At 38.1% G+C, this 16,139-nt stretch overlaps 2 protein-coding genes across 2 annotated transcripts in view; one reads left to right on the plus strand and one right to left on the minus strand.

The window, feature by feature from the left end:
• Positions 1 to 319: 319 nt before the first annotated feature.
• On the minus strand, positions 320 to 10,956 carry bcat1 (branched chain amino-acid transaminase 1, cytosolic; the record flags this gene model as incomplete). The annotated part of the gene is made up of 10 exons (XM_079263271.1): positions 320 to 358; positions 4,316 to 4,390; positions 6,082 to 6,222; positions 6,382 to 6,467; positions 6,543 to 6,685; positions 6,834 to 6,994; positions 7,097 to 7,216; positions 7,314 to 7,424; positions 7,613 to 7,807; positions 10,930 to 10,956. The coding sequence occupies 10 exons, from the start codon at positions 10,954 to 10,956 to the stop codon at positions 320 to 322; spliced, it is 1,098 nt and encodes a 365-aa protein (XP_079119397.1).
• A 3,798-nt stretch (positions 10,957 to 14,754) lies between these two features.
• The window catches only part of lrmp (lymphoid-restricted membrane protein), a gene marked incomplete at both ends in the record, with an annotated part of 30,348 nt that continues 28,963 nt past the window's right edge, over positions 14,755 to 16,139 (plus strand). The window contains one exon of the mRNA XM_079263142.1: positions 14,755 to 15,421. Within this exon, the coding sequence (XP_079119268.1) occupies positions 14,755 to 15,421 (667 nt within the window). The remainder of the gene's footprint in view (positions 15,422 to 16,139) is intronic.

Genomic DNA, 16,139 nt, shown 5'->3' on the forward strand with positions numbered 1-16,139 from the left:
TTGCATGATGGTTGTAAAAGTAAGCAAAAAGTAGGATAAACCAGTAATGATGACGGCGTTACTGGAAATTATTATGTTAGATTGCATGAGACATCAGCCTACGTACTTTAGAGCGCTGCATGTTTGTCTTTAATTTAAGTTTCATAAAATGTAATATGATGTGCCACTTGAAGCCATTTTAGCAACAACTTAAGTTCTTGCATGTTGCTCTTAGAGTCAAATTATTGCACAATGTTTTCATATTACTGCACATGCATTGTGGTTCTTTGGTCTTTTATCATATCAAACCATTAGGTCATTTCAGTCTACTGATGCAGTCCTACACGAGGAAGGTCCAGTTGCTTGGCGAGCGGCCATGCTGTAAGAGAGCAAAGGTTGCACAAAGGTTACATTAAAACCTTCCAACTCCAAGCAATTAAAAATAGGCAAATAAATAAATAAATTAGCAAAAAACTTAAGCCACTAAGCACTAAACTTTTCCAGCATCTCATGCTTATTTGCGGGCAAAATACAAATGGAAAAAATTAACTCAAATATCTGCGAGCGAATCTGCAAACTCAAGTCACAGCAGAACTAAACACAACAGAAAAGAAGGAACTATAGGAAAAATCAAAACAAAATGCTCCCCAATCCATGACAGCCGAGGAGACAAATCCAATTATTTGTGTCTCATGTTGCAAATTTGTTCTAATGGTTGAAGTGAGAAAGTAAATAAACGCCTGCGAAGGGGAAACAAAAGAATGTGATTTCTAATTAACTTGAAAGAGGAACAGCAGGGCGACTTAGTAAACCCATCTTTCATCTGCTGCCTCAGACCACTCGTTTGTTTGTTGCACAATGTTGTCTTCGGGAGTAATGGGAGGGAGGACTGTGTATGTATGTGTGTGAGGTGGGGGGGGGGGGGGGGGGACTATTGCTTTTCTTCAAATGAAATATCAACAGATTTAACGGCATTGCAGAAGGAGCGCAGCATTTTCCAGTATTTTGTCGATTTTATTGTTCATTAAGCTTCGCTGCCCCCCTCCCTCCCTCCCTCCCCCACAAATCTTCCTCCGCCTCCTCTCTCACTTGTTCATGGCCTCATTTGCAGCATCTTGGCTTTGAAGATCACAAAAGGCTGAGGCAATAATTGGGTTTGTGCAATTACAACAAGCTTAAAGACAGAATTGAGGAGTTTGTCTTGCCCCTATCTCCCACTCTGCACGCTCCAACATGAGGCCAACAACTGTCGCTCTCTGCAGCTCACGCTCTGAAGTACTTTGGACAAAGGGAGATGATATCACATTAGGAGGTGCAGCATTTATAGCCTGTACATGCATAAACATCTTCGATGATGAAGAGAGTACAAATGCTAATTGCCTGACAGAGAAAATAAAACAACAGAAAGCCAAGAAAAGAAGAAAGAGAGCTAAACAAAAAAATAGTTTAAGCGATAAGCGTATAAACTAAGAGTTTAGAGGTGATTATTAAGATGGGAAAAATGTATTTGCTGATAGGACTTAATGGTGTTTACAGCAGACTATTACAGCAATCTTACCCTAAATGAACAACCCAGTCTAGCAAGTAATGTGTGAATTATTGTAAAAAGGCAGGTTTCTGGTTCGAGGTTTTACATTTGACTCTTGTGTGATGTTCTGGTTCCAGTCTCTTTTAAGTGTTAAGTGTTGAGAGGTCGACACGGAGAAAGCTCTGATAAAGAATTGAAGAAGTTTGTCTATTACAAGTTACCTGCTGTCTACTCTGCCTTGTTATTTATTTCATTTCAAATGGGACCATAATGCATTTTATAACAATCATGTTGTATGCAAGCAAAATCTAAACAAGTGACTTAAAACATAGAAATTTTAGAATTGCTTACAGAGTTGATCGATTAACTCTAACTGTACTAAGAAGAGTGATGCTGTGATGCTAGAAAAATTTCCTTGTGAAGACGTCGCCCTCTATTGGCCATTTAATAGAATGCAGGTTTAAAGGCAGAGATGTGTTCGGACTGTCCCAGGTGAAGGGTAACTGACATAGAAAAAACCTGGTGATATATTGGAACACACAACTTGCCAGTGTGTCATATTATAGTGAAAATAAAGTATGACTGTGCTGCTGCAACCGACTTTCATAAACATCCAGTAACAATGTAGAAATAACTTGTTGATATTTTCTGTTTTGCGCAAACCAAAGCAAACTAAACTGGGGTGATTGAAAGTAAATAAGTGTAGTTTGTGGAATTCATATGAAGAAGGAAATTCCTTTGAGCTCAAGCAGCAAAAGCCTTGTATAAAATCATGTGTCCAACGGTTCATATCTCAACGTCATGAAGGAGAGAAATAGTGGGACTTCACCTCCTCAGAAACAAAATCTTTAGATCAGGGGACAAACTATTTAACTAAACAGATTGACAGACATTAAATAGGGAGTCTTTATTGAACACTAATTTAAACTCAAACAAGTTGTAATTTGCTACAGTAAAACATTCATTAATCATCAGTGAACTCACAAGACATTCAAAATTGCATACCTCAAGGTTTGTGTTTTGCCTTTATTCTTTGCATCTTACCTCAAGTTTGCAATTTTTTTTTCTCATTTTCACCTTTTTTCCTTTTTTTTTTTTATTACAGACTTTCCTAACAGCCTTTGTCCCCTTGGTATATTCTTCCCACCTGCTTTGACTGCCTTCCCAAGTATATACACTCCTTGTTTTTGTTTTACAGCTCACTGCCAGATATTCTGGTGACGTGTGGTCAGTGATTCCATTTATTCTTGCCTCGGTTACTTCTTTCCACATTGCCATGTACCAGTCTGTTCTGGGGTCCATGTATTTGTATTCAGTGCCTTAGTTAATTAAAGATAGTATTTTCACTGCGTAACAAGCACACTTGCTTTTGCAGTCTCTAAACTTCATTTTTCACCCAAGGGAAGACATTATGTTTTCATTGAGCAAGTAACCCTAACCAAGTACATTTTGATGCTGAAAACAAACCAAACAGCTGAAAACAAAGTCAAAGTGTAAAACGTGCTGAGCTGGAATCAAACTGTGTTCACACCCTTGCAATGAAACAAAAAGCTATGCCCAAGAAGATGAATCTGTCACAAATTCTTTTTTTATGTTTTGCAAAAAGTCTGTGAGACTTTGCTCTTTAAACTGCCAAGACGTCAATTTGCAGGAATAATTCATCGTCCTAATTTTTTCTTATAAATGTGACATAAAGCAAAACTTCAAACATTGCATGGATTTGACAGTTCACCTACTCCACTGAAATTCATGTGTAGAGTTTTATTTTTTGCTTACATGAGTGAGACATGCAACATTACAAGCCTTTGCTAAAAGCGTTTTAACTTTAGGTCTTAAAGTGATTTTAATTTCGTAGCTTCTTCTGGAACAATTTGACTTTAACCATGATGTATTAAAAACCAACAAGACCTTTTTTCTGTGCTTGGCATTATATGTAATATTTGTAATTAATTGCTTTGACGTGGACTATTACAGTTAGTTGAAAAAGTCACCTCTGAGGACAGACCACAAGCTAGAATTTTTAAAGATACAACTAATGAGAAATCTACACAAATCGTAGAATCGCATCCATATAAGGTCATTTCCTCATAAAACTGAGGGAAAAAATCACATTCAAAGTTTTATGTCAACTAATAGGTTCACGGCATGGCAATACACATTCGTTAACACAAATCAGGCCGTCATCTAAAAACATTATGAACCTGTATAAACCTGCAGTGCTGAGGAGACTCAACATTTTTGTAAGCAGGGCCATATGACCAAGTCATTACTCAGTCTCTAATAACATATCTGACTTATGATGTTCTTGCAGAAAACTGATAATTAGAATTTTATCGAGGAGCATAATAACCAGTGCTGCAATGCAATAATGCAGATGTAAGATGGTTTTAATATATGGAGGGGGGGGTGTTGGTTAGGTGTTGGTTTCATAGCTGGAGTCATTATTCAATTTAGTAACGTGAACTTTCTGTTTTTTTTGTTGTTTGTTTTTTCCTCAGTGCAACCTGTTCTCTGCATTGCTAGTACCTCACCTCCACTTGGATTAGTATTTTCTAAGATGCTGTTAAACCAAGTTTGACACATTGCTGGAGACATCAGAGCAACATATTAGTACATAGATGGAGGATCCTGAAGGTGATAGGAGTGTAAAGAACACAGACGTGCAACCAGCTGTTGCAAAGCTGAGGTGCTTCTGTATTGCTTCCTCTGTGGGAGTGTGTGTGTGTGTGTGTGTGTGTGTGTGTGTGTGTGTGTGTGTGTGTGTGTGTGTGTGTGTGTGTGTGTGTGTGTGTGTGTGTGTGTACCAACCTGAATATCTGCCAGTTCTTTTGCAATCCGTGAAGTCAGCAGTAGTTCATCATCCTGACAGGGGATTTGTAAGCTCTAAAACATAATTTAAATAATTTAATCATTAATATTGTAATTATGTAATCTTCTTAATAGAACAAATAAGAAGAGCATGCTGAATATTAAGTAAACACAATATGTTATGAAAATAAGAAGCCACGGGGCTCTGGCAGTTTCAAGAAAACAGTTCATGTTACAGTTAGTTAGTAGTATCATAAATCAAAGCAATAAACTTCATAAAGTCTGAGAATGAGTCCACTAATTTATCAAAATGTAAATTTTCAAAACATGATATATATTTTAAATAGATGATTTATTTACCTTAAGACTAATTGGGGTTTTTTTGTTGTTTTTTTTTTTTTTTTTTAACTTTTTTTTAAGTTATCTTGAAGCAAAAGACAGTCTGTTTCCCTTATAATTAATATTGCACAAGAAATAGTATCTGGAAGCGTAAATAAAGTGGAGGAGTTGGGACAAGGGTTGCAGTAAGTAAGTCTCGCTCATCGCAGAGCATCAAACTGCATTTGGTCAACCATCCTTTTCAGTGATCGGAATGAAGCTACGGAACACATTACACCATGTGAACTCGAGAGGTGACAGAGCATGTAGAGGGATGGCTGAAACTGCAACAGGTCTGTAAAGATTAAATGCAACAAATCCAGATCCCAATCAATGACGCACGCACAAAGTGATCTGTGCACATGCACGCACACACACGTACACATCTCTTGTCTACACATACAGACATGCAAACACATTTATAATACAAACTGTTTTTAAAAATTTTTTAGTCTAAATTTTGTACTGCTTCATGTGCTTGATGTTTTAGATTTTATTGTAAACAGTGATATTGCTTTGGATAAAACTGTCTGCTAAATTACTGTAGAATAGAATAGAATATTATTTTATGCATTTTAATAGTTGATTTAATAGTTGGTAAAGTTGAATAGTTTTTGATTATTTTCTTTTTTTTTCAGTTTACTTTCTTGCACATGTTTGAAATAAAGCATTCATTGATTCATTTTGAACACGACACTGATAATAGTCAGATTTCCTTTCCTATTCAGAAACCTGACATTCATGGTCGCCTACAGCTGCTGAAAAATATGGAGTGACTGGCCACAGTGATGTGCCCAGTGTCTTTCTGTCTATTTGAGATCAAGTTGGACTCTGCAGTGCATGATGAAGACTTGTTTGAGCAGCTTTTGAAGTCAAAAAAGCCATTTAGCATTCCTCTGGTGAAAAATTCCTTCAAGATTCCTTTTATGACCTCACCAAGGAGGTTAAGTTTTTACCGACGTTTGTCTGTTTGTCTATATTTGTTTAAGATAACTCAAAAGGTTATGGAAAGATTTTCATGAAATTTTCAGGAGTTGTTGGAAATGTAAAAAGGAAGAACTGATTTAATTTTGGTGGTGGTCTGGATCACCTTTTTTTTGGAACTATATTATATTATATTATATTATATTATATTATATTATATTATATTATATTATATTATATTATATTATATTATATTATATTATATTATATTATATTATATTTGCCATTTTTTCAGCAAAAAAAATACACTACAGTATATAGCTATTTTAGAAAAATGTACATTCAGTCTAAGAAAAGAAAACAAAGCTGGCTGATCTTTTTGCAGATGGATTCAGTTAAATGTTTTCCTTTCATTTTTTACCTATTTGTATGACAACAAAAGTTTGCCTGTGACTCTTTCTTACCTTTCCCTGGTAGACAATGTTTCCTATGGGGCAGATCATGCAGGCAGTGCCAGAGCCAAACATTTCTTTGACACGCTGCTGCTCCAGAGCAAGGCAAAGTTGGCCCATGGTGAGGTAGCATTCTGTCACTTTTATCTCAACCTTAAACACAACATTTAACATTTAACATTAAACGCAACATTTCAGAAAATGTAAATGTCCATGTTGACTTTACAGGGTGTATCATCAGTGCTGAATAAGGTTTCTTTTTGTCTTATCAGAGCAGTATGATTTTTTTTTACTAATTGTTATCTTTCTAACCCATTTCCTGGTTAGTTCCAGGATGCTCTGTCGGGTGACACCTGGGAGAATGATGCCATCCAGTGGTGGAGTTGCTAATTCCTCCTCTAATAAAACAAGACATTATTTTACACATTAAAAATAATCCAAACAATACTCAGTAAAATGCATAGGATGCACACCTCCATCCTCATTGATCCAGTACAGGAATATGTTCATGCTTCCTGCCTCAGTGATTTGGTGATCCTCTCCATACAGCCACAGCACTTGCTGGCATCTATAATCCATTGCCTCATACTGAGCGAAAAGAGAACATCCATAGTTCCTGCAGAATCAAGAACACCTACTGCCATAATGTTGTTTAGACTGCAGCATATTCATTGTCTTTATAATTGGAAGATCTAATCATATTTAGAACATATGTTTGAATGAGAAAGTATATAAAGCAGATTATAAACCAACAAATGCAATACCCTCCCATCTTGCAGTCTCCAGTTCCTCCTTTCCAAGCCCGTGTGTACTTTGGGTCGGCCCACAGCGAGAGGGCTCCTGCCTCAGTGCTGAAGTAAGAGCCGGCATGACTGATAATCACATACAGCAAGGCACGGGAAGGCTTCTTAACACCCAGAGAGGGCTGTCGTTGTCACATGAAGGGGAGAAACAAAAGAAAGCTCTTTTAACATTTAAAAACTTTTCATTTCCTCAAAGATCTGCAGCATTCTGAGACTGTCCTCACTTCAGTGCTAATAAATGTCGGTCTTATGTACAGACTGGCTGAGTCTGAGTGAGGCACCCAGTCCTGATCCACCTCTACCAACCTCCTGATACACTCCAGCAACTCTGACTGATCAAAGGTCTGGAGGTGGGAAAAAGGCAAAAGACAACATAAAACAAGGTGTTATGTGGTTATCAGTGTCGATTGAGTTCTTGTTTCTGCTTTGTGTCCATCTTACAGGTAGACATGCCCTCCTCGCAGAGTTTGCCATGCGGCTCATGTTTAGCATCGGTCTGAAGAGGCGCAGTTGACTGTCATCACCTCGATACACTTTTAAGCCTTCAAACAACTGACACGAAGAGAAAAATGTTAAAAACATCAAATAAAATGATGCTCACCAAATCTGTGATCATGTAAAACATGTCAGATTTTAGGGGTGGCCTGTACATTGAAATCACAGCCACTCCCACTTCCCACCACCTTCCAGGCCATCCCTCTGGCCTTGCCCTTCCTGTCTACTTCTGAACGCTTCTACACCTGAATGCCATAATGCAGTGATGAACAGGCCGGGTGGAGTGACAAGTTTCCAAACGGCCTGATGACCGGAGCCTGCCATCCCTCCGCTGCACTCCACTCTATGGTCAGCATGTGGTCTGTGAAGACTGTCCCAAAGTCAACAACACTGGATTTGGCCTTCGGAGCAGAGGACAGCTGGATAACCAGGTCAGCTGCCTGGTTTTAAAACACAGAACAGAAAGAGAACATTGTCAGCATTTTATTTCAATCATCCTAACCATCCATGCATTTTTCAACAAGACAATGTGCAATCACATTCTATACAGTATGCAAGGCCAATTTTAGCCTCTCTTCATTGGCTGCCTGTTGAATCTAGAATAGATTTTAAAATCCTTCTCCTTCCATATAAAGCTCTCCGTGTAAGAAAGCCCTACAGGTCAAAGTCCAACAGCACCCTCTGCTGGTGGAGAATTAATGTTGTTGCAACTTGTTGGGGCATGTCCAGCCACACTGACAAGCAGCAGGCCAGCTCACAAGCAGACTCTGTGAAGCTACGAGGACTTTCTGTGTGGAACAATATATCTATCTATCTATATATATATATATATATATATATATATATATATATATATATATATATATATATATATATATATATATATATATATATATATACATATATATATATATATATATTTATGTATATAAGACCTCATAGTTCCTATATACCAAGCAGAGTACTTCGTTCCCAGACTGCAGGCTTACTTGTGGTTCCTAGAGTCTCAAAGAGCCGAGCAGGAGGCAGAGCCTTTGGTTATCAGGCCCCTCTCTTATGGAATAAGAGAGCCCCCCCACCTTTAAGACTAGGCTGAAGACTTATCTTTTTGATAGGTCCTATAGCTAGGGATGGTTAGCATCCCTTAGTTATGCTGCTATAGGTTTAGACCGCTGAGGGACATTTCCTGATACACTGAGCTTCTTTCTCTTTATCTCTCTCTTTTATCCCCCCCCCCGCAATAACAGTGTTGCATTCTTAACATGTATGTCTCCTGTCTCAGCAGGTCTCCCTGGCTGGGAGTAGCAGTTCCTGTTGTCTGTTGTCTTTCTGTCCTCTTCCCCCCACACAGCAGAGGCAGATGGCTGCCTGTCCTGAGCCGGGTTCTGCCGGAGGTTTCCTTCCTGTTAAAAGGGAGTTTTTTCCTTCCCACCATCGCCAGTGTGCTTGCTCAGGATGGGAGATTGAGTTGGACCCTCGAACTCAATCTGTTGGTTTCCTTATATAGGCTATTATGAATGGGCCTTCATTATGTTTTTTTTTCTGTCTGTAAAGCGTCTTGAGATGGCATTGCTGTGATTTGACGCTATATAAATAAAGTTGAACTGAATTGAATTGAATGACACAGGAAGAAGAGGATTTGGGTACAGGACTGGCCTGCATGCAGTCCGGACCTGTCCCATAAAGGAAATACAAATAGTTTTGAAAGGAAAAATAAAACCAAAATAACTGTGTATTGTTGCACATTTACAGAATGTATTTTCAGCAAAAATAAAGAAAAAAAACTTATCACCTTAAACATGTCAATGCCAAACGTTTCTCGCATCTTGTGAAAACAAATAGAAACATTATAAATTGGTTAAAGTTTTATTTTTCAAACTTTCTTCAAGGAATGAAATGATGTATAAACTAAAGAATATGCCATAAATATTGTCATTTTCATGTTCCAAATTATCTCAGCTTTATCTGATTTTTTTTTTTTTCTTTTTTAAACAAAGGTCAGAAGTGTGACCAGTTCACTTCCCATTGTCTTGAAACATCTACTTTTTCTAATAATATAAGAGCAGAATAGCACAGGATGTGTATCATTCAGGTTACAGAAGTGCCAATCTGAGGGATGTGTGAGATTTATGATGCTCTGTGAGAAAGAGAAGAAAAACAGAGACAGTTGGAAGAGCTGTTCTTTCCTGCTGTCCACCAAGACTAAGTCATGTGATCCCTCGTTTAAAGAGACACCTCCAGCTGCCCAGCAGTCAGTTATCTCTTCGGATTAGACCGGCCCTTCATATCCTCCCTCCTGGTGCAGAACTTTACTTGCACTGTAATCCCAGATTACAGTACAATACAGTACCACAAGACATCTGTCAGAGTAACGCAGTCTTTTTAAATGCTTTTTTGAAAACTCACATTTAGTTTGTTTGTTGTGACTTCCTGTCTTTTTTTAGATCTACAGACACACAGACAATCTCATTGTTTTACTTCACAGCTACTTTGACCTCTTACCTGGTGAAACAACCGCTGCAGGCCTGGCAGTCATGGAACAGTGACGGAGCTCTTTGTTCGACAAATGACCCATAATCCTTTTTCACTGCGTATCACTGATAATGCACACATAGTGCAGGTGGAGTTTGACTGGGATTATATGGCTGTAAATATGAATCTGAGTGAATGCATAAGAGAACAGTAAAGTAAAGGAGGAATCAAGTTCACTGCATTCATATAAAATGTGTTTTATGTACTAATCAAAGTGGCGTGGAACAGGTTTAATTTAACACTATAGTTTAAACCGTGGTCCATATAACAGGTAAATTACTGTGAAAACAATGCAGTAACTCATTTAAATGGAAGCAAAAGTATGGACACAAATGTAAAATAACAAAAGCCAAAACTCCTCCCTAGGAGTGTGTGTGTGTGTGTGTGTGTGTGTGTGTGTGTGTGTGTGTTTTGGCTGCACATGTCCACTCTAATCTCTATCTGAACCTGCTGTCTACTGCTCAGACGCTCAGGGTCAGAAAACAAGCAAAGCTCCAGCTACTTAGCGTGAGCTGGGAAAGTGGATTCTGCTGACCAGGCTGTGCAGGAGCAAGAGGAGGACAAGTACCAGAGTGGACGCTGGATACCCTCCTCCACCCCCTTCCCTTGTAACAACAGGGGACCAGGATGGATATCACAGTGTTGACATTGAAACTGAGAGCTCAATCCAATCCTAAACAACAAGCAGATTGAATCAAGTGCTGCCATGTCTTTGAGTTAATTTCTCATCTGCGTGTTGTGACAACAGAAATGGTGTTGACTGTGGCTCGAAAAGCCCCACAGCAACCACTCTTGGTAGCATGACGGCAAGCTGTGGTGCTGAAATATCTTCCACGTGGAGCAACAGGGGGGATTTTTAAGTGTCAAGAAACTGAGGAACAATCAAGATGCTACACCTGGAACAGTTACTGAGGGTAAGACACATTGGAGTCATTTTAATCATTTAGGCAGTGATCTTCACACAGACTTGTTTTGCGGATACTGTATACAGCAATCCAACAGGACACATTAACACAACTGCTATCATTACCTTAAAGCTTTGTATGCTGTCAGCCATATGGATAGTGAACAGAGGAGGTTGTTTCCCTGTAAGTAAATGAATCATCCTGAGCAATACAGTCATACAAGGCCATAAAAAAAGGAAATAATTTTAATTTCACTGATGGAGACATGACACCTCAGAAGATATATTTTAAAATCTAGGTGTAAGAGGAATACTGCCAGAGCTAATTATGACTTAAGGATAGAGGAGAATGTCTATTTACAGCAATACATTGTCTTTTTAACACACGCTATTTAATGTGTAGTTGCTCATACTAATATTACACAACCAATACATGCAGCAATGCACTACTAGGTGGTTTACCTTCAGAGCAGAGGAGACGTCTGACCCTAAGGCACTGTGATGAACTAAAGCAGGCTTTGCGCCTCTAAGTTAAACCGCTTACTGCTCGCTGGGGTGGAAACCAGTCGAACCATTGTATTGTGCAGGCACCAAAAATCACATTAACCAATTTAGTTTGATCTTTTGACTTATTTTGAATTGATTTGGACGTTCATGGTGTTGTGATATGGGAGATTTTCTGTCGGTTTTGAGTGAACAGTTGAAGGCCTCATCGACATATTGCAGAGGAGTTGGTTAAAATATTGCTGCTTCAAATTCATGTCCAGGTTTTTGCCCGAAATGGATGGATGGATGGATGGATGGATAGATAGATAGATAGATAGATAGATAGATAGATAGATAGATAGATAGATAGATAGATAGATAGATAGGCAGATAGACAGATGGATAGATGGATAGATAGATGAATAAAATGAATAAATAAATAAATAAAATTCCAGCTATTTAGGGTGTCATGTCTTCCTCTAGCCACAGGGAGGGGGTGCTGGCTCATTTTCCCCGGCAGGAGCTCCTGCACAGGTTATAATTCCGGGCGTCTCGCGCAGAGACAGCCGCTACCTGCGCACGTGCTCACGTTATGAGTCTGACCAAACATTTCAGCGAGGACGTTTGCGTAGTTGAGATTAAGGAGTTAAATAAACTGTTTCTCGTTTATGCAAGATATAAACGAGAAGGAAAAACAGCGAGGTATGTCTGTTTTTGCATTTTTAAAAATTTTTTAATATGAAAATTATTCTGTGATTATTTAATCTTTTTATAATTTGTTGTTTTTTTTTCCTGCTGATTTGGTAGACCAAACTCGCTTCCGGAAAATATTACAATGTTTTCTAAATCATTTAAAACTTACTTGGTTGTTTTTCCTAATTTCCTAATTTGGAAAACAAATTTGTGTGTGTGCCTCCTTTTTTCTTAAAAAAAAAAAAAAAAAAACAAAACTAATGTAAATGCAGAAATTTAAATAAGGCTTTCTTGCTTCTTTCTCACCAATGAGACGAACATATGGATATTATTCTAATTCACTTCCGTGCTGGTATGCAGTCTGAAATAGGACTTAACCATCCTTTTACCTCTCTTAAAGGGGCTGTTTCATGTTTTCGGAGCTTTTTACAGTTTTACAGTGTTAATTATCCATGAGACACACAAGTTAGCTCCGCAGTTTTTCCTTCTTCATATGAACGCATGTTTGGGTTTTCCAGCACGTCTCTACATTTAGTTGCCATGGCGCTGAAAACAATGTGGTCCTTGAGAAGTTTTTCTACATAGATATTTTTGAGAGAACCTCATTCCTTTCAGTTTATGTGGTTTATTTTTCCGTATAAAATCTAGCAGAATTTTGAATTATTTCTTTAAATATCCTATCATTGATAAACAGTGAAAGAGACAGATAAACAAAATGAGACTATCTGCCTTAAATAAGAGTTTTATCTACCTAAGTCTCTTTGCAACCAAGAATTTATCATGTTTGGTTTTTTATTTTGTTTGGGGTTTTTTTTTGTTTTTGTTTTTTTTTTTGTTTTTTTTTTTTTGGCTTACTTGGATGTATATTTAACTATTGTCTGTTGCATTTTTGGTTTTGTGAATTCCTAGATATCCACAAGTTTCACAGTTAGTAAAATTTCACATTTTGAGATGCTAAGCCTCAGACCTGACGCAAGGGAAAGCTCCTCATCCAATGTTAAAGCAAGAGAGACTTGTTCTTTATCCTGCAGAAGTAAAATTGGCATTTGCCAGTTGTGCAATTTTAATTTCTCTGTCAAAAATCTTTAAATCTTTTAATTTGTGATCTTGAAAAACACTTAATGCCAGTAGTTCTGTGACCAATAGACAGAGGCGGTCCTGACGAGTTTGGCGCCCTGGGCAAACCACCTATCATGCCACCACCAACACCACACATGCATACACAACACAAGCATATTACATTATTGATGATGTTTTATTCAATATATTTTTAAATGCAAAAGTTGTTTACAACTATTTACAACTTGCATTAAAATGTGTTTGGGTCATCAGGCAGTGCTTGACCACATGAAAGAGCAAATGTAATCTAAAACCTGACTTTTCTGACGTTTGATGATGAAAAATCATCATTTACATCATCATGATATCTGTTGTGCAGTTGTATGATCGATGCTGATAATGGCAAGTCCAGAGAGAGATGCCTGTGACATTTTGGACATATTTGGCCAGTTGGAGCTGCTTTAAAATATTTCAGAAGTGCCCCTGAATTTACAATTAAGTTACTATATGTAAATTAGATCTTACTTAACATACATCATTTACCCAAATAAAATAAACCATAATAATGCACAAATTATCGTTTGTTAACATCACATTATTAACTAAGCATAACAAACTACAAATTATTCAAAAAGCATCATAAAGCTTCCAAAATGTCATGTCAGTGTATTCTGACATCACATGAATGTTATATTAGTGATGTAAGTAGGCATAGACCCATGTATAGCATTAAATACTCCAGTCAGGATGTACTATTGTTTACCAAAGTCCCAGACTAACATGTGAACCTGCACATGTTGTGTTGCAAACACAAACTAATATATTCTGTGGTTAAGTAGCAGCATATTAGCAAGAGGATGATAAAAAGTGTTTCATTACATGCATAATCACGTCACTCGTAGGGAGTGGTGACGCTCCCTACCAAAAAGGTTGCCCACATTGCACATAGCAAAGACCGTCCCTTCCAAAAGAAATGGGAAGAGAGAAACTGGGTCTCATTTCACATTTTATCTCAAATCTATTTGTTGTATTTTGTTTGATTTATTATAGAGCTATTTATGTCTTTATAAAGGATTTCAATTATATCAGTAAAAGAAATGCCAAAACGAAATAATTTTAAACTACCTGAATATACTGAATGACGAGCTCCTTCTATCAATGAATTTTTTTCTTCACTAGTGACGCAAACATTTTCCAAAATGACAAAGTCAGGATTCTTCTGAAAGAGTGCTCCAGGGAGTATGACATCATTTTCACACATGGACTGGCCGTCACAGAGTCCAGACTTGAACCCCATTGAGAATTCCTGGGATGTGCTGGAGAAGGCATTGTACGATGGTTGGATCCATCTTAAATGGAAAATTTTAGTTAAAGAAAAAATTAATGCATTACTGGATAGAAATAAATCTTGTGACAGTGCAGAGGTTTATCAAAGAAGTGCCACAGCAAAGCACTAAGAAGCCATCTGATGCCTGACGTAATGACCTAAGCTTCCATATTTGTTTGAAAACAAATAAGAAAAAAAAACTTAGCATCATCTGTAAGTTGGCACTTTATTTCTACACTAAACTTCCATCAGCTTTTCTTCTTTAAACCCCTGTTCATTTGTCTGTTTCTTTAAATTCATGATGCAAATAAATCTTTTCTTCTTTCCGCAGACTTCAGCCTCTCCTCTAGTCAGGAAGCCAGTACTGCGGCCCCTCCATCAACAGCATGGACTATTACACTTCTCAGTCTTCGCGTCGTCACAACCCCGTGGACAGTATCTGCCGCAAGCTTCAGACCATTCAGTGGCGCGGTGATCGAGAACCTAATTCACCTTTCCAGATTCCCAAACTTTCCTCCAGCAGTTACGACAGCCCTCAGTGCGGCCTCAGGCACAACCTGGAAAGCATCCTGAAGAAGGGGACCTTTCACAGAGATAAGGGGGAGAGGGTGAAGGAGGAGAGAGGGATGGGGATGCAGAGCTCAGCAGCTTCTCAGAGGAGTGGCCTGGGTCCATCGACCCCTGTCTCAACTCCGACTTGCAACTCTTCCACCGCAGCAAACATCACATACACTATTACAAGCACTCTAGGGGAGAGGAGGGGTGCTGATGGGAAAGATTTAAGACAAATTAAGACATGGCAGAGGCATTGTTCAACACCAGCAGGCCAGTCGAAGGACTCCCCTTATTTTACATTCACACGAGGACCTCACTCGGTGCAGTCTGAAAGTGACACCACAACAAAGAGCCCGCCTCTGTCTCGTACCTTCACCCCGAGCCACAGCACCATCTCCTACAATCTCAACTTTTGCTCTGCAGATGCAACAAGTTCAACTGAATGTGAGCTGCTTTACCCAGCTCTGGTGGTGAAAAGGCTTTCCATGGGAGATGACGGTAGGGGTCAGCCTTTTTTTTTTTTTTTTAAATCCTGACTGTCAAAAACAACAGCAAAAGAAAATTACTGTGATTCATGAAGGAGCTTGATCCTGAGCTTTCAGATCAGGAGTTAATAAGTCTCATGCAAAGTATTTTGTATTTGACAGAAGTCCTTTAAATATAATATGGATGTTTACTAAATCCTAAAAGTGTTCACTGTAATTTACTCAACATTTTCCTTTCAAATAAGGAGCATTTGGATCTGCTGCAGAGATGTAGCAGAAAGATGATAATGCTGAGGAGGAATCGAGCCGCTTAATGAAATGGGCAAATGCAATAATTTTTAATTTAAACTGGGATAAATTATTATGCCAGCATTAAAATCTCTACAAAAAAGCTTAATATCTAACTAAATAACCATATTTTCTCATCAGAGTTAATGACATATTTGTACCCTGATGAGCTGCATCTCCAAAACCACTGACAGGAAAAGTAATTTTGCCCATTTTGAAATGAAATATTAATTTAGAATAACCTGCATTCTAGTATTCACATGGATATAACTTTTATCACCACCTACCTTAACATTATACAATTCAACTTCAATTCAACTTTATTTGTATTGCGCCATTTCACAGCAATGTTGTCACAGGGCACTTTACATACACGAATCAACATACACATCATTTCGAGCCAATTCATACATATCCTATAAAAGAAACCAACTGATTGCATC

The sequence above is a fragment of the Telmatherina bonti genome (genome assembly GCF_933228915.1).
Source record: "Telmatherina bonti genome assembly, chromosome: 23".
NCBI classification, from domain to species: Eukaryota; Metazoa; Chordata; class Actinopteri; order Atheriniformes; family Telmatherinidae; genus Telmatherina; species Telmatherina bonti.